This window comes from Megalops cyprinoides, chromosome 4 (genome assembly GCF_013368585.1).
Source record: "Megalops cyprinoides isolate fMegCyp1 chromosome 4, fMegCyp1.pri, whole genome shotgun sequence".
In the NCBI taxonomy this organism is placed as follows: Eukaryota; Metazoa; Chordata; class Actinopteri; order Elopiformes; family Megalopidae; genus Megalops; species Megalops cyprinoides.
In genome coordinates this window covers 41,230,358-41,252,405 of record NC_050586.1, presented here as the reverse complement: position 1 = coordinate 41,252,405, position 22,048 = coordinate 41,230,358, and the positions used below count along the sequence as shown (strand labels likewise).

Genomic DNA, 22,048 nt, shown 5'->3' with positions numbered 1-22,048 from the left:
AATGGGCAAGTAATGAAAAATGTGACTGGTGCATGTTTCTGCATACAGAGATGCCTGAGATGAAAAACAAAACACAAACCACGTGCCACATATTTGTTGTTTTTACATGCATGTTCTACAGTCCATGTATATCTATGCTTTTCTATGTTTTTCAAGCACTTGGAAAACCAGCATTTAGCACTGTTAATTTTTTTTTTTTAATCTTTAAAAATCTTTTTTACAGCTCAATGAACTTCAAATGACTGAAAATTAACTGGGGGCAAACAATTCAAAATGGACTTTTGTGGGTGGGGGCTATCTTCCCGAGGGTCATTGTGCTTATTGACAGACAGTAACTATTTCATATCAAGCAAGTATGTCCGGATTTGTTTTGAATGCTCATTGACTTCCTGCTAGCCATATTAAGAGCAGCAGTGCTGGGTAATAATAATGATTTTGGGGTAGTGCTGTGATTCTGTTTGTCACATGGAATTGAACAATGAAGACAAAAAATCATACATAATTAAACCAAACAAGAAAATCAGATACCTACATTTATTTTTTTTTTAAATATTTTTAAATATTAGCGTATCCCTGATACCCACACTGAAAAATAATTAACTGGCATTGATTGGATTTATTACCAATAGTATAGGATAAATTAAAATATGTTTAATACAGGTGTTTAAATTAAAGCATTTATACTTTGCCAACAGAAGAGATCACCCAGAATGGTAGTGTTTGAAACAATGAGATATGTTCAAATTAAGCTAGTTTTCAGACAGATATCTGTCCTGATGGAGCACCTTACTGTCATTCCTTATAAAGTGAGGAAAGACATGGAAATTGTCCACACAGCACACTTGTGAAAACTGAGCCTTCCACCGTCTCAAATTTGAACTGTGTCTTACAGTATGTAAGACTGTATGTAAGTATGAAAGTACCACCTGTTATGGCACCTGAAGGCAAACCTTTCAAACAAAATTGCTTTGTTTTTTATAGGCCAGAGAATCATCCTAACCTGTAAAACTATGATGTAAGTACCACTGTGAACATGGTATCAGATTTTTTTGAGAAATAATTACTTTTCACCAAACTACAAGTTCCAAAAACAGGTAAGACTGTTTTGTGTATGCGGAGAGTTCCTGGTGAAACAGTGGATCCTGAGTGAATGATTCAGACCACCCTGGTGACATCATCTGTTACTTACTAAGACAAAGTCTCATGGCAAGCTTGCCTCACAAAACCAAACAGATTTATACACATGCGTGAGCACACTAAAGTCCACCATCCTGATTTATACCACTCATGTCAAGTGCCATAACATCAAGCTTAATCTTTACATTCCTCTCTGCTAACCCTACAGATGGTTGACTCTGAGAAAAAGCAGGAAGTGGAAGAGGAAAAAAGGGAGTTCCCTTTGATTGTGATAAGAACAGGGTGGGTCATATGACTTATGGATGCAGTGAATGCATGGCCGTGCGCAAATCTGCCGCCAAGTGCCGTCTGCTGTATCCCAGCCTGCTAGTGGTGGACTTAACGGGTCTTACATAACTGTGAGAGCATTGTGCGCTGCGCTCAGTGTGCGGGTAGAGAGAGAGAGAGAGAGAGAGAGAGTGAGGGATCACTGTGAGCATGCCAGCAACACTGTGGGACCGCATTGATGCAGGGTCCCCTCTATTTCTGTGACAGGACGCTGACATGGAGTCCCAACGCAGCTTCTTTCGGAAGGTGGATGTCCCAGACCATGTGCATTACATTGTGGCCTTTTTTGTTCTGGTCATCGGTACTCTGGGAGTAGCTGGTAATGCACTGGTCATCTTCGCCTTCTACAGGTAGGCAGCCAAGTGGGGTCTCAGCAGGTCTACAGGGAAGGGGAGGAGGAGGCACAGGGGTACAACTGGAAAGGATACCACATTGTGCGTAGGATGTGGAAGAATGGAAGAATGAAAGGCAATTTTATGTGATGATCAATGTAATGATATTATTTTTCTAATATTTTGAACTGCTTGTGAAAGTTTTGTGGAGTATTTTTGCCTTTTTACATGATTATGTGACTGACACCTGTAACTTGTGTGCCTTCAATGTATATAGAGCATTTCTCATCTAGGTTCATATGCAGAGGATTTAGGATTTATTCCGTGTCAATGAATCTAAACACTTCTGTTTATGTCCATCTCTGTCAGACCGGATATTGTCTGGATATAATAAAATAATAATAATAATACAGACCACAGTGCTACTTCGACTGCTTTCAGGTGTGCTGGCGTTAAGTTCTCAGACATTTTTAAATTGTAGGTAACGGTACATTAAAAGATATCGTTAATGAACCCACTATAGGGTCGGCAAGTTTATACATGTAGGTGACAGCTTTAGTTCTACAGTTATGTGACGTGTCTACTAACAAAGACAGATAATCGGTTCTGCTTTTTTCCCGAAAAGCTCCGAAATTGAACTTTTATTTACATTAACGTGTCGCTGTTTACTCAGAAACACTGCCTCGAATTAATCCGTTAAGTGGACGCGGGTGGCGTTATTTCCATGCGTTTTATCTCTGCTTATGTTGTGTTCGGACGTTAAGACTATTTTAGATGGCGCTGCAAGGGACGGCGCGATGTGACACAGATGTCAGTTGACAGCACGCACTCTCCAGCATTAATTTTCAGCTGGTCTAGGCGCTTCATGAACCTGGCGCAGAATACATCTTTCCAGCTTGATTCCTTGTAAGGTAGTGTCCCTCTGGATCGTGACAGCGAGACAAGTAAGCAAGCGTGACTCTTTCCCTCCGAGCCAAGACCCCGAATCTTTTCCTAGAGGGTACGGCGCTTGTAAAAAGAAGTGGCACTCTCCGGAGGCTCTGACATGCTTTTCACATTTGTTGGGCTGATACAACGCTCTCTTGTTGCTTTTAAATCTCTCCAGGGTCACATTTCCAAGAAAAAAAGTTTCTCGCCCTTAAATTTTCTTTTACATTTTTTTTTTTTAGATAAAAAGATGTTTATTGAACCGTAAGTCTGCACTCTGTAGCAATAACTGATTGTTAACCTCTCATGCCGCGTTTTCCAGCTGGCTTATTGAATTTATGTCACGAGACTTTCCTCTGTTGCGCTTGGATTGTTTGTAACAGTTCATTTAATTATCGATGCTACCAAAACGTAGTCACATATGAAAAGAAATGCTCAAAATATTTTGCAGCTTTTATAAAAGTCTTGGTCAATTGGGGAACAAGCGAAACGCGTGACCCTTCATGTGTATTATCTAATTTGATAAACAAAACATCAAACACTCTGAATAGACTGCAGGGTCAAAGATGAGTGAGGGGCGTGTCAGTCAGGCAGCCTGTGCATCCTCAGACCCACGTTTTCCTTATCTTATGCTTTCTCTTCGTTGTGCTTCCATCATCCATCCTCTCAACAAAATCCCTTGTTGACTGTCAGACAGTCATATCAAATGACCACTTCCATTGTGCATTAACAAATCCCATTTTCAAGAGTAAGCAGGACACGGTTGCTGTGCAGTCACTGTATAACATCTCACAGATGTCGCTGCTCTGCTCCCTGGACATTTACAGCAATATGGCTCCAGGATAATCCTCCATGTCACATTATTGATGTTATTGGTTTGCGGAAAACAGTAGAATCAGGTCAGGTTCATAGAGACAAGGGGATGAGAACCATGCTTTCAGATGCATATATTCATACTTTGGATGTTTCCCTTGACAGATTGACTTAAGACATTACAGTAGAAAAATATGTATCACCTCATGGTCTAATATTAAGTCTTGCCATTTTAAGAAAAGGAGAGGGAGAGGAATCAAATGGATATTCTGTGATGACGTACCCTCTTCTGTTCTCATTGTGAAGACTTTGATTGGAGAAGAGTTCAATTAGAGAATAGAGGATTGAGTGGGATTAATGGGGAGGGTGTGAGAGGGAGTTATAATCAAAGTGATTGGTTTTCACGTTATGCACCCCAGATTGACAAAGGGTGGAACTGGAACAGTTTGGGAGGAGGATACATTAGGATCTGAGGATTTCACAAGTTTTTATGCTCATGGATCAGGGAATGGGGTATTGATTAATTTAGAATTTGTGCAATAACAAGGCTGACCTCATAAAATTCTAGGCATGTGAAACGATGTATGGATATGGAACAATTTTATCACAATGCCACAGAGTATCAATAAAAATTCTACATTAGCAAGATATTCTTGTGAACACACTCATATAAATGTCTTAATGTATTGTAAATGCTAGCTGTTTAGACAATGAGGAAAATATAAAGAATGACAAATAAATTGGTTGTCTAAGTGTCAGATATGAATACTTTCCAACAATGCTTCCTCTTCTTAGGCATTGTCAGCATCTCATCTTTGTGATAATCTTCAAAATTTTCTTGACACATTTAATCACTAAATTATTGTAATGAGCTGCATATTTTTGATGATTTTTCTACATTTTACTTGAAGGTAAATGTCAATGTCAGACATACAGAAATGAGCACAATAAGATCAAAATTATATTTGTAATGTATACCAATTTTATCATGAAGCAGGTTTATGGTTTCTTCTTATTCATTAATCCTAGTTCCACAGAAGGTACAAGTAAGGTAAAAGACCAGTACATCTCATTGTTTGCAGTTTCATTGTGAATGCTGAATGCACCTTGCACCTAAAAGCACTTTTGCACCCCACAGACAATCTAAAAATAAAGGAAACTCTGCATTTCAGCAACAAGAAGCTGCGAACTGTCCCCAATTACTTCATCGTGAATCTGGCGGTGAGCGACTTCCTCATGGCCATCACCCAGTCGCCCATCTTCTTCATCAACTGCCTGTACAAGGAGTGGGTGTTTGGAGAATTGGGTAACACTTTTGCCTTTTTATACTCTCTCCAAATCCACAGCAGCCAGTCCTGTTCCTACTCAGGTGTAATTCCTAGGGCCATTTTAGGCCAGTTAAATGTTTGACCATTCAGACTTTTATTAAAATCACTTATTGATCATATATGATGATGCACAAAGTAATTGACAAATCCCAAATGAGAGGACACTGACTCTCCCAGGACCAGGACTGGGTGCTCAGCTCTCCCAGGGCAAAAGATCAGGCATTCCTCACATTACCATCATAAGCCACTGTGCCAAGTGCTATTTTGTTGTGCTGATTTTTTTTTCCTGTTTTATTTTTGCTCAGAATTATAGTCCCATCAAGAGCAATAATCATTCCTGCAACAAACACATAGGACAAAGAACAAACACATATTTTCCAAAGCACATAAACAAATCTGATTCAGTAGGGACTGTTTACTGGCACCGCTGTTTGATATTGCATGTACACATAACCGCTTAACATAATCTCAGAACAAAAGAAGGAATTTGTCACAGTTAAGGAACTGATGTAAGTAATGATTGCCATTAGCCTATTATATTCTGACATGTTTTTCATGATGATTCACCCTGGCAATTCAAGGGCAGTCAGTGTGCTTCTTCATGGCTTAATACAGCACATCACCGTAACAGCGATATCTGTGGTGCTAGACTGATTGACTGAATTAGCTAGCCATGTTACTTGAAATTTAGTTTTCTTTTTGAATGAAAATGAAAACTACTCAATGATTCATACTCTGATTAGACAAAGTAGCTACTTTTTCAAGTTATACAGTAATGATCCGCAGTTACACAGTCAAGTTAACAGCTGGTTCCTGTTGAACAACTTTTAACTCCTCTGTGAAATTATGTGTCACCAGGGTGCAAGATGTATGCCTTCTGTGGGGCTCTGTTTGGAATAACCTCCATGATCAACCTGTTGGCCATCTCCATCGATCGCTACTTGGTCATCACCAAGCCCCTCCAAGCCATCCAGTGGACTTCCAAGCGGAGAACTTCCCTGGCCATCGTACTAGTATGGCTTTACTCATTAGCCTGGAGTCTGGCCCCTCTTGTTGGCTGGAGTAAGTCTCTCTCTTTCTCTCTCAAATATCCTCTCAAAAAATCTGAAAACTGTAACTCAATTTGGCACATATATGTCAGGTTTGACCAAAAAAAGGTTCCAGCTGACGTTTTTATTCTTCTTTGACTAATATGAAAATCACACAGTTGTACACTTTGCACAAGGAAGAATCTGTCAGATTATTCTGGGGATTTTGAAAACCATTCATACAGATGTTGGACATTTTGATTTCACTTAGAACGCCTTTCCCGTGGTGGATTCACGGTAGAAACGCCTGTTGGAAAAGTACTTAATCTAAGGTTGGGAGGGCAGATCAGAATGACATAAAGTAATGTGTTTTGCCTCGTCGCGGTGTTAACACCTACAAGAACGGTTTAATCTTCTTACTAGCATTAGACCTCTATTGAGTGGAGCACCATGCTGATATCTGGGTCTTCATCCCCACGCCTCCACAGGATCTCTACACCAGCAGGGGGCTTTTGCAAATGAGTCCCTCGGATTAATCCGGCATGCCATTTATATCTGAAATGCGAGGGAAAAGTCAATACAGGATTGGTAATATGGAGGGCAAAGAAGAGGGAGTGATAAAGTAAAAATTAAAGGTGCAGCTTCTTGATCCAAAGTGTCAGATGCTTCTGAAGTAACAGCAGTCAGCAAAGAATAGCCTGCTTGATCTTGCACACTGCTACAAACTGAAATGTCCCATTTAACAGCAACACAATTTTAATAGATCAATTCCTAAGGGAATGTTAGCTGAACATTGGTGTAAAGGGTAAATGTGCAAAAGGGTGAAGCCTGGCTTCTCAGTCGTATATGTCGCTTTTATGTGATTGGATGAAATAGGTCATGTGTATTTGTTGGCGAGGGAAACAAACAGGATTTGTATGTGAATGAGAATGATGTCATTTTCACCTTTTAATTAGAAGGACAATGGGTTGTGAATTACACTGTCAGTTCAACCACAGAAATAACAAGGTCTCTCATTCTTATTGTCCTTAGCAGGTCTCTGTGTCTTGGCTAGCTTTTATGTATTCATTATGTACTGTTTCACTAAAAATACCCATGGAGATGTATCAGCATTTCTTACATATTCATACATTCACATATTCTTGCATAATACATACAAAACATCAGTTGCACTTTTTGTATGGCGAATCAACCTGACTACAGTTTTTAATATTACATTAGATGATGAACAGCTAAGGGGTGGCCTTCTGCAGGTATTTTGTGCTTGTGGACTGTATATAATATAATCAGTCTGCCCAGCTGGCCTGGAAGGCATGGATGATGTCAGTGTTACTTCCCACACCTTGCACTTCACAGGCTCTTACATCCCAGAGGGCCTGATGACCTCATGCACATGGGACTATGTCACATCGACCTCGGCCAACAAGAGCTACACCCTGATGCTCTGCTGCTTTGTGTTCTTCATCCCTCTGGGCATCATCTCTTACTGCTACCTCTTCATGTTCCTGGCAATCCGCAGCACCAGCCGGTAACAGGCACTCCTCCAGATCTATAGGGCCAGCTAGGGAGGGAATGGACAAGTTTTACACATCTGTTTGTTTGTTCATTTGTCCATTTGCAGATTATCAAAGTAACTGTTAGTGTTACTCAAAGATGCAAACCAAAGCCTGCAGTTCTTAATAAATCCAAGGCCTTTGGAGGCAGACACAGGGATGCTGGCTGCCTGGTCATGTGTGAAGCATGATGAAAGGGGAGGATGTTTATCAGCTTCTTACTGTCCTTCTTTTCTTTCTTGTTTTATCCTCACCCTTCATCCTTCCTTTTGTGCGCATAGGGACCTGGAGAAGCTGGGGACACACGTCAGAAAGTCCACCCTGATCCAGCAGCAGTCCATCAGGAATGAGTGGAAGCTGGCAAAGATTGCCTTTGTGGTCATCATTGTGTATGTGCTGTCCTGGGCACCCTATGCTTGTGTCACCCTCATTGCCTTGGCTGGGTAATTATGCACTTTCTGGTGAATGCTGTGTTTTGGATAACAGTGGAAATTTGAGGTAACCTCAAGGTTTCTTGGTAAATGTTGTTTATGACAGGCGATGCTTGGGTTTTTGAATCTGGAGATGATAAGTATTGCTGAGGTCTCTATGAGAGTGTTTTGAAATTGCCTGTTTTTCAGTCCACAACATTCATGAACATTCACAAAAAATAAAAACGTTTATGTGGTCATTCAGTCAGTTCATATTTTAACCAACTATAATACTTATGTTTGTCCATTCAATCACAAACAAGGGACACATAAGGAGATGCAAGGCGTTGATATAGTGTTATATTTTTCTCCTGGGTCTTATTTTTTTTAATCATTCCCATGAACTGACTGTAACTGACATGTAAGACGTTGGGGGCCCGTTTCTATGGAGATGCTGAGAAGAGTGTTACTCACACCCTCTTTCCATTGAGTGACTTGGCATGTAGTCACTCTCACTCTGTTTCCTTGTAAATGCTTGAGGAGGTGTCACTCAGCTTTAATGGAGATTCCTGGTATGACTTTGTTCTCACAGTTTCCATAGAGACATCAGTCAGATTTTACCTCTCAGTCCATGTTTATCACATGGACAGATTCATCATCAGTCTGGCACCAGGCACAAGCTTGCCACCACCTTAACACTCTTGTTTAGGGTACGCATGTCTGCTGTGAGCATTGTGTTGGTATAAGAAATGATTTCAGTTGAACTGAGGAAGTGAGTTATAAGTTACCATTGCTTCATAGTTAATCAGCATATTCATTTTTTCCAGCGGTGTGGAACTAAGCCCAAATCCAGTGAGATGTTTTGATTTTCATGTTTTACTTTAATTACAAGGTTATATAATTATGGTTTGAAGGATTTTATGGCTCATTATTGATGGAAAAAAGTCGGCTTGGTTTAAAATAGACGCTCGGTCCATGTAACACGTGCCTCTTCAATTTTTTGGAAACTTAGCCATTTCTGTATGTATGGCAGTCATCTCCCCAGTGCCTGTCTAGCACTTCTTCTGTAGCGTCCGTCTGCCAGGTCCAGGTCCACCAGCTGCCTTGGCTGTGGCAATGGATGCATTGATGCCTTCCTTTCCTTAACTAGTATGATCTCACTTGTAAATGTTTCTCTTTGCATGAAATTTGCAGATGTTAGAAAGATTTGCAACATCTGATGTTGGATGTTGGAAAGAGTTGTTCCTTGACCTTGAAACAACTACAGTTAAAATGTTTCAACCAGTAAGAAATATTTGATTCATGGGATCCCATAGGAATGATGCCCAGGGCCCAGGAAAGCTTTGTAAATACATAGCTATTGATACAGGGTTGTGAAAATGTCCCAGGTAGACAGCGCTAATTCAACATCAGGATACACCCCCCCAAGACAAAGAATTAACCTGGAAAAGAATCACTGCACAACTTCAACAGTTGCTGTATATTTAATTTGGATAAGGACATCTGAAGGAGAGTAGTTATACTGTATTTGCTGATGATCTTGCTGGGTAGAAGCAAAGCAGGCTGAAATAATACAAACCCATTTTAATCATACTCAGGAACGTGAAGATGAAGATAAATGTAATGTTCTTCCCAGTAAATTTTTATTTGGTGGAGGAGGGTAAATGTTAGAGGTTTCAAAATTCAATAAGACAACTGCTGTTTTAGATTTAACAGTCAAGAATTAGACATTGTGCTGAAGTAGTGAAAAAAGTCAACAGGATGCTGAGGTATATAACAAACAGAATATCAGTTAGAGGAGCTTATACTAAAATTATTCAAACTCCTGGACCACATTTGAATACTGTGTTCAGTTTTGGTTACCATGTCAAAAAAGACATAGAGGCACAAGAAAAGGTACAGTGGAACACAAAAAGTCTAGTTTTGAGTCTTCAAGAAATGATTTACTTCTATGGAGGGAGACATAAAATTCTTGATCATTTCAGTACCATGAAAAGGAGGCTGAGAGGGAATTTAATTATTTGAAATATCTAGAAGTGGCCATGGAGGCTAGTTTTGTCAACAAAGCCAGAGGGCAAAAGTAGAAATGAGTTAAAAGTACATTTTATTCTGATAATAATAATAGATGCATGGACTAACTTGCCATGATTCATATTACAATCAGAAACTCTTGGTGTAATGAAAACAGACTGGTCCAAGTGCAGTCAATAATAGGCAGAAAGGCAGAGAGCAGTCTTGGTAGTGTTGAAGGAAACAGTACCTCACAATGAGGCAGCACAAACTGAGTCCTTAAGTAGCCAGGTATTGATGGAAGAACGAGTCACAGGTGCGCTTGATGAGTGGGTGAGGTTGAGCCAGGCTGAATTGGACGTGGCTGAGCTTGCTGACTGGGAGTGGGTGTGACACTTGGATCCTTTGAGACCAAACTCAATATTCACTCTGTGTCTACACTTTCCACTCTATGAGAAACTAAACCTGATTGAATGTTTTTGTCCCTTAGTTTTTTTATAATGTATTGTTGTCATGTTCTCATACAGTACAAAATTAGATATCCATCATTTTCATCTGATGTTGAATCTGGTGAAATGGGGAATTTGAAACAGAGCAAACATTTACCTTGTAAAAGATGAATGTTACCTTCAAAGTGGAAATTGTGGGGTGAGTAAAAGGACAGTATTTGAGAATTAGTCTGCATTTGCTTAGCAGATTCTCTTTTCAAGATAGACTCACATGGCAAACATATTACATTTATGCAGCTGGATATTTACTGAAGCTTAGGTTTGACTACCACGCTCTGGGGTACAACAAGCCATGGTGCATCAGAGAAGCAAACCAATAACCTTTTGGCTCACGAGGCCTGCCTCTTACCTACTTAGTGTTTTCAGAGGAAACTGTAAATTAAGAAAATAATTTGGACAAGTGGGGTAAATATGTACTATCAGCCTAAGAGCTAAAAGCTGAAACTACATATGTTTGTCCTAGTCATGCAAACTGAGGCTCTGAATTATCCATACCATCATTCCCACGTTTTTCACAGTCAAGTGTCAGGACTCAGGCACGGACTCAGACGCGGACCACAAGAGCTCCAATTACAGGCGTTTATAAGCAGAATCGTCAAACAAGCCGGCAGTCCAAAAACAGGCAGGGTCAAAAATACCAGGTAGACAGTCCAAGGGGAAAAACAAGGATCAAAACCAGAAACAGGCAGGGTCAAACCTTGAAGGCAGGCAGATCAGGCAATCAGGACAGGAGGGCAGGCAAAAACGTAGTCAAGGAACAGGCAAGGCAAAAACCAGCAAAATCCAAACAGGAAAACAGGCGGGAAACGAGACAGGCAGAAAACACTGAAACGATCTGGCAAACAACACAGAGACAAGCAGGGTAGATATAGGGCTGGGCTGATTAGGTGATGGGAAGCAGGTGTGCAGGCAGGCGGGTGGAGACAATCAGGTGGGCGGAGACAGGGCGGAGAGCGGGGCAGGGCTAGAACACAAGGAAAACAAAGGCACATGGACAGGGAAAAACAAAAACACAACAGCTAGGGGGCGGGAGCCCTGACAGTACCCCCCCCCCTACGGACGCCACCGGGCGTCACAGCAGGCAAGCCTGGGTTCCGGCGGTGGAAGTCCTGGATCAAGGCGGGGTCCAGGATGTCCCTGGCTGGGACCCAGCATCTCTCCTCGGGTCCGTAGCCCTCCCAGTCCACCAGGTACTGGAGACCGCGCCCTCGACGCCGAACCCCCAGCAGACGGCGTACAGTGTAGGCTGGGGCTCCATCGATCAGGCGGGGAGGCGGAGGAGTCCGGGGAGCTGGGCAGAGAGGGCTGCGGACGACGGGCTTGATCCTGGAGACGTGGAAGGTCGGGTGGATGCGGCGAAGAGAGAGCGGGAGTTTCAGCCGGACTGCTGCAGGGCTGATCACCTTAGCGATGGGAAAGGGACCAATGAAGCGGGGAGCCAGCTTGCGGGAGTCCACCTTAAGGGGCAGGTCGCGGGTGGAGAGCCACACTCGCTGACCCTGGCGATAGCGAGGGGCCTTGGAGCGGTGGCGGTCGGCAAACCGTTTAGCCTGAGCCACGGAGCGGAGCAGTGTGTGCCGAGCGCGTCTCCAGGTGCGGCGGCAGCGTCGGATAAACGCCGCCGCTGAGGGTACGCCGACTTCCTCCTCCTGGGCCGGGAACAGGGGAGCTTGGTAACCCACACAACACTGGAATGGGCGGTGCGGAGGTAGCGACGTGGCGCGGGACTTGCTGAATACAGGTTTCAGGTCCAGGTACTCAGGAGGCACCGCCGACAGGTCCGGGAAGTCCTCGGGGGCAGGAGAGACCGGCGATAAAGGAACCAAGGCATCCCGAAGGCAGTGGGAGTGGCAGTACGGGCTCCAGTCCAGGATTGTATTGCCCACCCAATCAATGTGGGGGTTGTGCTGGGCTAGCCAGGGGTGGCCCAGGACCACGGAGGCTTGTGGGGTGTTAATAATGTGCAACACGATCTCCTCGCGATGGTTACCAGAGACGAGGAAACTCACCGGAGGAGTGGCGTGGGTGATCCGAACCAGCGGGGCCCCAGTGATGGCGTGGGCTTCCAGTGGCGAGTGCAATGGGACACGGGGCAGTTTCAGCCGAGCTGCCAGGTTGGCATCGATGAAGCTCCCGTCGGCTCCCGAGTCAATCAGGACGGAGACTGCGTGAGACTGACCCCCGACGAGCAGCATGGCCGAGAACAGAGGACGGACCTCACAGGACTGGTGTAAGGGGGTGACGCTCACCTGTAACCCCCTGGCTGTGGGTGAGTGCTGGCCTTTTGCCGGGCAGGTTGCGATGAAGTGACCAGGCTGTCCGCAGTACAGGCAAGATCGGGTGCTGATCCTCCTCTGACGCTCGGCGGAGGACAGACAAGTGCGGACAACCCGCATCGGCTCTGGGGAGGCAGGTGGCGGACGTGCAGGGTTCCGTGCGGCCGGCGCGGGCGGATGTTCCCGGGTGAGACTGAGCGGTCCACTGGCCTCTCTCTCTCGGCGTCGCTGCGATAGGCGCTGATCAACTCGGATGGCCAGGTCCACCAAGGCATCAAGGCTAGCTGGCAATTCCCGGGTGGCCAGCTCATCCTTGATGGGCTCCGAAAGACTGTGGAGGAAAGCGTCATACTGCGCCTCCATATTCCACCCACTAGTGGCGGCCAGGGTGCGGAAATCAATGGCAAGGTCGGAGACCGACTGGTGCCCCTGGCGGATCAGCAGCATCTCCCTGGCGGCCTCGTGACCGTGCCTGGAGCGGTCAAACACCCTCTTCATCTCCTCGGCGAAGGCTCCGAATGAGTGACAGAAAGGAGCGCCAGCATCCCAGACCGCGGTGCCCCACTCCCTGGCACGGCCTGTTAGCAGGGTGATGACATATGCGATCTTCGCCCGGTCTGTGGGAAACATGGAGGACTGGAGCTCAAACACAAGGGAGCACTGGGAGAGGAACGATCTGCAGGTTCCTGGATCCCCTGCATACGATTCAGGGGGTGGCAATTGGGGTTCCCAGCTCAATGGAACCGGTGGGAGAGACGTGGAGGCTGCTGCGGGAGGTGTGGGGCAGTTCTCCTGGCTCAGCTGCAGCTGCTGTAGCTGAGCAGTGACAGTGACCATGTTGGTAGCGAAGCTCTCCAGGGAACTGCTGATGGCTTCCAGTTGGCTCTGATGGCTCCCCAGCAACGCACCTTGCAGCTCCAATGCCACCTTCATCTGGGGAAGGTCCGCTGAGTCCATACTGGCCAGATCGTACTGTCAGGACTCAGGCACGGACTCAGACGCGGACCACAAGAGCTCCAATTACAGGCGTTTATAAGCAGAATCGTCAAACAAGCCGGCAGTCCAAAAACAGGCAGGGTCAAAAATACCAGGTAGACAGTCCAAGGGGAAAAACAAGGATCAAAACCAGAAACAGGCAGGGTCAAACCTTGAAGGCAGGCAGATCAGGCAATCAGGACAGGAGGGCAGGCAAAAACGTAGTCAAGGAACAGGCAAGGCAAAAACCAGCAAAATCCAAACAGGAAAACAGGCGGGAAACGAGACAGGCAGAAAACACTGAAACGATCTGGCAAACAACACAGAGACAAGCAGGGTAGATATAGGGCTGGGCTGATTAGGTGATGGGAAGCAGGTGTGCAGGCAGGCGGGTGGAGACAATCAGGTGGGCGGAGACAGGGCGGAGAGCGGGGCAGGGCTAGAACACAAGGAAAACAAAGACACATGGACAGGGAAAAACAAAAACACAACAGCTAGGGGGCGGGAGCCCTGACAGTCAAGATATTTCTGAATACAGTTTCAGACAGGTATGACAATATTGTGTCATGTTTTTAAATTAATACAATGTCCACAATGATGTATAGCTATTTAAAATATCATGGGTAGTAAGGGGCTGTATTGATACATGTACCCTTGACATTCTTACTTTTTAAAGATAGCATCCATTGCAATCAGACGTTTGAACACTGGACTCAGTATATGGTGATGGGAGTGCAGAGGGCCTCAGTGCTTGGTGTGAATGTTGCGAAAACAGTAGCACTGGGATTAACATTCCTCCTCTAAGACAGGTCCAAGGGTCCACATAGCCAGCCTGCAGTTACATTGAGTTCTTACCTCAGACACTGCACCTCCTCCACCAGAATGATCCCAGCATGTCAGACAAGTGCAGAATGTCTTGTATTGTTATGGAGTTTCTCAGAGACAAACTGCACATATTCTGCTATGATCTGATGTTCAGCATTCCTTCTGACCTCCAGCCTAGAGGTCCCAGTCAGTAACAGGAAGTTCCTGAACTATATGTATTACTGTGTCTATTATGGATGCATTGTTTTAGGCCACATTCCTTCAAGAATGCTCATAAAGACCCAGCAAATCTGAATACTTTTAACCTCAACGGTGGCAAAGACATAATTGTACTCTGATTAATTGTCTGGTGCATATTATGTCAGATAATCTGTGGATGAATCCCGAGCTGAGGTCTGAGCCTTTGAAATTTGCCATGGCACAATGCTCAAACCACATTAACATTATCTAATGCTGTGGAACAGCAGCCACAGCTACAATGATATATTACAACATGCTATGAAGTATAAAAATAAAGGCTGTTTGCTCTCACTCCAAAGTGATATGTTTTAAATGATAAAAGACAGAATCAAAGGAATGTGTTTTAATATGCTGTACATTATGTTATTTAATGCTGCACATTAAAAAGTTACTATCAGGATATTACGTAATATTATATGTATTTTAAGCATTTGTTTTAGAATGTCATGTAAACTCATATATATGGACCATATATGGGTGCAAAATTGTTTATCTAATAGAAAGCAGACTGTAACTGTGGGAGGTATTGTATCAGAGCAGGGTCCTGTATGAAGTGGAGTCCCGCAGGGATCAGTGTTGGGGCCTTTGCTATTCCTTACATACATAAATGATGTGGATGCAGGGGTTAGTAGTAAAATAGTAAAATCTGCAGCTGCTACAAAAGTAGGGGGTCTAGCCAACAGTATAGAATCAACTAAGGTAATACAGAAAGACCTAAACAGCATTCAAAAGTGGACAGATACCTGGCAGATGACATTCAATTTAGCTAAATGTAAAGTCTTGCATGTGGGAAATAAGAACCTCAGACAAGACTACTTCATGGGGGGAAAAAACTAGAATGTGCTCAATTTGAAAAAGACTTGGGAGTAATAGTTGACCCAAGCTTAACAGGATCTAGGCAGTGTGCTGTAGCAGTAAAAAAGGTCAACAGGATGTTGGTATATATAGCCAGAAGTATTGAGTATAAATCTAAAGCAGTTATATTGAAATTATACAATGCCTTAGTCAGACCTCACTTGGAATACTGTGTGCAGTTCTGGGCACCACACTGTAAGAAAGATATTGAGGCTCTTGAAAAAGTTCAAAGAAGGGCAACTAAATTAGTTCATGGCATGAAATATAAAAGCTACAAGGAAAGATTAAAGTTACTTAACCTATTTAGACTTAGCAAGAGGAGACTTAGGGGTGATCTAATAGAGGTTTTTAAATTTATATAAGGACTCAATAAGGTTACCTTTAATAGATTTTTAGGATGAGTTCAGTCTGGAGAGCAAGGGGACATAAATGGAAACTAGTGAAGAGTAAGTTCCACACTGATGTAAGGCAATACTATTTTACACAAAGAGTTCTCAATACATGGAATAGGTTGCCAGGTCATGTAGTTGAAGCAGATACCCTTGCTGTGTTCAAGTCCAGACTTGATGCAGTTTTGGATTCTCTTTAATTTTAATGGCGAGCTTAGTTGGGTGGAATGGCCTGTTCTCGTCATGATATGCTCTTATGTTCTTGTGTTCAAAGTTGTTTAAGTCCTAGAGGGAATAAAAGAGAAACTTCAGGTCATGGGGCACCAGGGATTCCAGTTGCCCTCATTTTTGGCCCTAGCTATTTTGGTAAATGTGTTGGCTTGCGGAGTGCTGCCCCACCTCTCTGAGAAAGGCAATGGGAGGTGATGCAGCAGCGGGGAGAGGGATAATCAGATAATCATGTGATTCGCCCTCCTGGAACGCTGCACCTTTGGGTCACCGGTGCTGCCACAGAAACTGGCACGCGACAGCAACAACGCTGGTGCAAAACAGTAGCGGAAACCAAAGCTGACCTTAAGATAAACTGAAAGTCACAGCTCTATTTTGGAAATTACCATTCAGTTACCTCAATGTCAAACTGCTGTTTGTGTGAAGATCAGAGTACAGCAGTTTTCTGTGCATCAAATTGCATTCAGCAAAGGTGTCCATTGACTTGTTGATGTGCGCAGTGCCGCACCAGGAACAGAATCCGACTTGGTTTGTAATTGGATAACAGTGTTTCGGGAGTTTCTTCACACAAACACCTGTCCCTCTTGTGAAGACGCCCCTCTTTTTTCATTTCAGGCATGCCAACATCCTCTCCCCATATTGCAAATCGGTCCCAGCCGTCATTGCAAAAGCGTCAGCCATCTACAACCCTTTCATCTATGCCATCATACACACCAAATACAGGTGATTCCACATTTATTTATGTCCTTCCGAGACATGACTGAGATGGTGGGTGTGTTTTATGGGGTTTATGTTCCTTCTCACCTGTTTCTTACACCTCTATGTACAGGACCACGCTGGTGGAGAAGGTGCCCTGTCTAAGCTGTCTGTCCCGTTCGTCACGAAAGGACTGCCTGTCTGGGTCCAACAGCGAGTCCTCCTTCCGAGAGTCCATCCTCAGCAGGCAGTCATCTGTGTCCAAGGCCAAGTTCCGCCCTGTGTCCTCGATGTCCACTAGTGACATGGTGTGTGTACATTGGGTGTGTGCATGCATGGGATTAGCTCTTACATGCAGAGCAGAGAACCAGAGAATGAGATTGTATTTGTGTGTATCTCATTTGTGAGGGGTTGCCTGAATTGAATGCTTTGCTCTCTGGAAATAATAGAATTTAAATGCATTTAGTAATCACATACTCAAAATAATCAAATCTGTGATTTACAGAACAAATTACATTTAATGTAAGCTTTGATGAAGCATGTAATGTAAGCTTAGCAGATGCTCTTATCCAGAGCAACTTGCGTAATTTTTACATGCTATTCAGTTAGGATGCTGGATATTTACTGATGCAACGAAGACTAGGTGTCTTTTCCAAGCGAACAGTGACAGCAGCAGCCAATTTAGGAAGCGAACCGTAAACCCTTGGGTTAAAAGCTGCTCCTTACCACTATGTCACATTACAGCGAAGCACCTGTCCCAAGCACCTGTGTTAATTTGTTATTTGTTTTAGGGGTGGATGGTATAAACGGTATAGAAAGTACACCGGCATGAGTTTGCCCTACGGTATGGATTTTGACTACACTGTGCTGACCGGTAGAGCCCTCACAGATGTAGGTGTAACGTCATCGAAAAGACGCGATACACATCTTGATACATTGCCAACGATCTGATACAATAAAGATACATATGAAGCAACTACTAATACAATACGATATGATTCACCCCTATTGCGATGCAGTACAATTCGACACGATTTGATTCAACACAATGCGATTCAACGCGATACAATGCGATGCAAAAGAATATGGTGCTATACCAATTCAATATGGTACAGATAGTTTGATTTTATTTCTTTGGTTGGCCGTGCTGCCTGTGTACTTTATAGTGGCATGGCATATTTTGCAAATTGCATGCGTCTTGTCAAAATTGTCCGTCTCTCTTGAAAAATCTGAAGTGTCGCCAACATTTGATTTGTAGCAATTCGGTGGAACGTGTCGCTCTTCCTCCTCCATGATAATCTGACTGTGACTTGCCCAGACACGCCTCCAACCCGCACGAGACTTGGCCGAGAGATTTGACGAGAATCTACTGATAATTATATATATAAATAAATCGGAAAATTTTACCGATGCAAAGAAAGCAGCAGCCTAACCTCACAAAATGTAGCCTACATACAATGATGTGACAAAACCCTTCAATGTCCCTATGTCCCACTATAATGGCCACCCATTAAAAGTCTATCTGCATGTTATTTTTTTAATAATAATGTGTTATTCTCTTTCAATTACTCTTGAATTATGCTATGCATTGTCTGTGTGCTATCAGTTGATTATATTATATGAAGATGGATATAGTCCTCACAGGCCAAGTGCTAGGGATGAGAGGAAATTAGTGTGCGCATGCAGGTGAACATGGCATTTGGGTCATGCCCATAACCAGCTATGAGGTCATGAGCTATGAGCTAAAAATAAAAATTGAAGCTAAATGCAATTGAATAAAAAAATCAGTGGCTGAGAACTTCTCCTCCGAGACAAGTGCATGCTTAATTCAGTTGTTTTTTTTTCAATGTAAACAATTTTCAGAATTGTTTAGAATTGTTTAGTGTCTGCTGTGTGTGAGAGTTGTGAGAGAGGGCGCGAGCGCAGCCCCTTGCATCATCAGCACTTCCACTGACAGCAGCAATTGGAATTTACGCACGTTGGCAGCAGCAGGTGGCTTGTGTGTGAACTGGCAGCATATCATTCAGTAAGACACAGCAGTGATCGTTATGCCATTATCTGTAAGAAACGTTCAAAACAGTAACCTGGTACAGCGTCTGGAGTCAAGGCAATTGTGTGAAACCTGTTAAATATGCCTACTCTGGTCATGATGAAGGCTAGCCTATTTCTTAGATATTAATAAGCTAGCTAATGTTTCACACAATGCCATTGATTAAAAAACAGCTGATGTAAGCGATGGTATCAATAATAGTAGGCGTAGGAAACATTTCAAAGCCAAATTTGGAAATGAATATAAGTTAGCTTGTAATGGTGTTCCTCTCAAGCATTTTTCTTTTATTTTTATAGCTAGCTAAGGTTACAAATAATCTTATCTTAATTATCATGCTTCATACCTTCATACCTATGTATTTTGATGCTAAGATAGATAGTGTTCTTACTAATGGAATGTTTATTATGTATAATTTTGACAAAACCTAATCCCCCCCACAATTTTTCAAACCCCGGTTACGACCATGGTTCGTGCTCATCTAATTGCAAACTGTCACGATTCTTGGCTGCTGGAATAAACTTTCCTTGTGGATTATTCTCGGTCAGAAGATGTGGGTGGTTGCAAAATATAATACGTATGGCTACCTAGCTACCTATCACCTGGTAGCACGATTCCTAAATCCTGTAACACCCCCCTCCCCTCGCTTTTTTTCCCCTTCGGATCTACATTGATCTCATACATGGCCTCTCTGGAATCCAATTGACGGAAGTCCGTCATAGCGACGGAGAACTTTATCCCTGAGTCACTTTTTATTTTCACTTTGTGTAGCTTGATTGTATTGTATTTCATGAAAAAGTGTTTTTCAGAGATGGAAGTTACTTGAGAAGAGGTTTTGTAGCTTTTTTTCCATTTATTGTTGCAGTTTTACACAATAAATGTTCTTAAAATACCTCTGTACTACGTGAAATATGTCCTAGTAATACAGTTAAGAGTACAGTAATAGCTGCCATACCGTTGCCATACCAGTGCTTTACCCCTTCAGAAGCATTTATATTGAAATTATAAGAAAAACGAATATATAGGGATATATACCGTTACGTTATTTGCTCTATCTGAGAGTTCAAGTTATCATTTATATGTGGTGCTAATCCCTGTCAGGTCACCAGATGTTGAGCTGTTGGGGGAAATAAACATAGCTCAGGAAAGTACACTGCTTAACCAGTAACACTCAGGCATAGCCACTCTGCTTGGGGTGTTGGGTGGGTCAAAGGGAAATCATAGGGAACATAATTGCTGCAAGTGAAAAGTATTTTCATATTTTCTCTGACCTCTGTCCTCCCCTATTAGCCCTGTAAGGCTGGGTGCCAGGGGGCAGAGGGAGTTGGGCTTTCCTTGTCCTGGCACGCTCTTCTGAGCGGATCCTCCAGAGCACTTGGCTTTTGAAGATTACAGTTCATTGCTGCATGATTTGTTTAGCAAATGCATTAGCAAGAGTGACATACAGTTCTTACACATTCTTTAACTTTGACTCCTGACTGAACTGGAATGGGACTGAACTTACTTGGTTGCCAGGCAACAGTACAGTATGTGTTATTGCCAGTGGCCAAATCTCAATCTCAAAAGCAATGTATAGTGGTTTATACTGAACTTTTCTATTTATAATTTTTTATTATTTTTATATTATTTCTATTTATAAGTTAGATACACTGATGCATTCTTTGTGCTATTCAATTGTTCCCATAAATAAAATGAAGTACATGAAGAGACATAAAAGTTTCTCTCTCTAAATTTGCACAACATCCCCTACCTGATATGACCATTAACGTGTTTATTCCTAAAGCAAATAATATCACACCGATGGATTAAACCTGTCAATCAGCAGGGATTTAACCCAGAGACCCTCCAGTGTACATTTCAGCTCATTCAGCTGTTTATCTGTGCCACAGGTGTGGAGTGACGTGGAGCTGAACCTGCTGGACCACCGGTCACACTCCTTCCGAAGCACATCATCCTGCAGCCTGTCCCGGGAGAGGGACAGAGGCCGCTTCTGCCACCAGGGCAAGGCCAAGAGCTGCTCCGCTGTCATTGAGGAGAAGGTAAGGTACGTGCTGCAGGTGTGGGCAGACAGGGCGGTGTGGCATTGGAGGGTTTGTTAGCTCAGGGGCTTGACGGCTCCATGAGAGGCTCCAGGAGAGGCACCGCCCACTATGTATAACCTACGCAGGCTTGAAAAACAGCACATAGAATAAACTTTATGTTCATATCTGCTCAGATCCCATAATGTGTTTTGCTCTCCCCTTTTGCCCTCTGCGTGTTAATCCTACATTTCCTCTGGGCCCCTCAGATTCCAGGCCTAGAGAAGGAGGCTCTGAGCAGCTGCGACCATGACCTGGTGTCCTGTTCAGTCTCCATGGCAGCAATCCCCCTATTGGTTACAGTGAGGGACGGCCAGGGCGAGGGGCGGCAGGACAGGGAGCAAAACGAGGACACGGGGCAGGCTGGGAAGGAGTCTGAGAGCCTGAGGAATGGATGGGGCTCGGCCGGCTCAGGGCTGGACAGCAGCGGGGGCTCCGTCCCACAGATCATTATTCGCCCCATGTCAGAGAGCAGCTTGATCGAGGAGACCGTGACCCAGGGGGAGAAGCCAGGGCTGCTGCCCTGTGAGGCGGCCAATCTGCTGCAAGGCCTGAAGAGCTTGAACTGTTCCACTGAACTGCTGGAGTCTGTGGAGAAGTTCCTCTCCTGAGCCCATGCAGACTGATGAGGCTCTGTCCACACACAATGTGAAGACTCTACCCACACACTCTGAGGAGGCTCCTCCCATATAGACTGAGAACTCTCTGTCCATACACACTGAGAAAACTCCACCCACATCGACTGAGAAGGCTCTGCCCACATAAACTGAGAAGGGTCCACCTAAACATATTGACAAGTTTCCACCCCATATTGAGAAGGCCCCATCCATCTCTATCATTTTCATTTTGGGTATTTTATATAATGTAATGAAAAATGTTAATTGTTTATTCATTCATTACACTTCCAGTTAAAGAGCATGACAGAAACCTCTTAAAAAGGACCTTGGGTTAACCTATGGACCTGCATTTGTCTGCTCCATTGGTTGTGTAATGCTTTTTTCTCCTTTGAAGTTTAATTTACCAGCTCATCTACCATACACTATGGTGTCTATATGCAATCCGGAT

General features: G+C 43.6%; 1 protein-coding gene across 1 annotated transcript; it reads left to right on the top strand.

Annotated features, from left to right (window-relative positions):
* The first annotated feature begins 1,680 nt into the window (after nt 1-1,680).
* On the top strand, nt 1,681-21,594 carry LOC118776496 (melanopsin-B-like). Its single transcript, XM_036526856.1, has 9 exons — nt 1,681-1,814; nt 4,709-4,842; nt 5,723-5,926; nt 7,249-7,420; nt 7,727-7,888; nt 16,778-16,885; nt 16,992-17,166; nt 20,795-20,944; nt 21,193-21,594. The coding sequence occupies exons 1-9, from the start codon at nt 1,681-1,683 to the stop codon at nt 21,592-21,594; spliced, it is 1,641 nt and encodes a 546-aa protein (XP_036382749.1).
* The last annotated feature ends 454 nt before the right edge of the window (nt 21,595-22,048 follow it).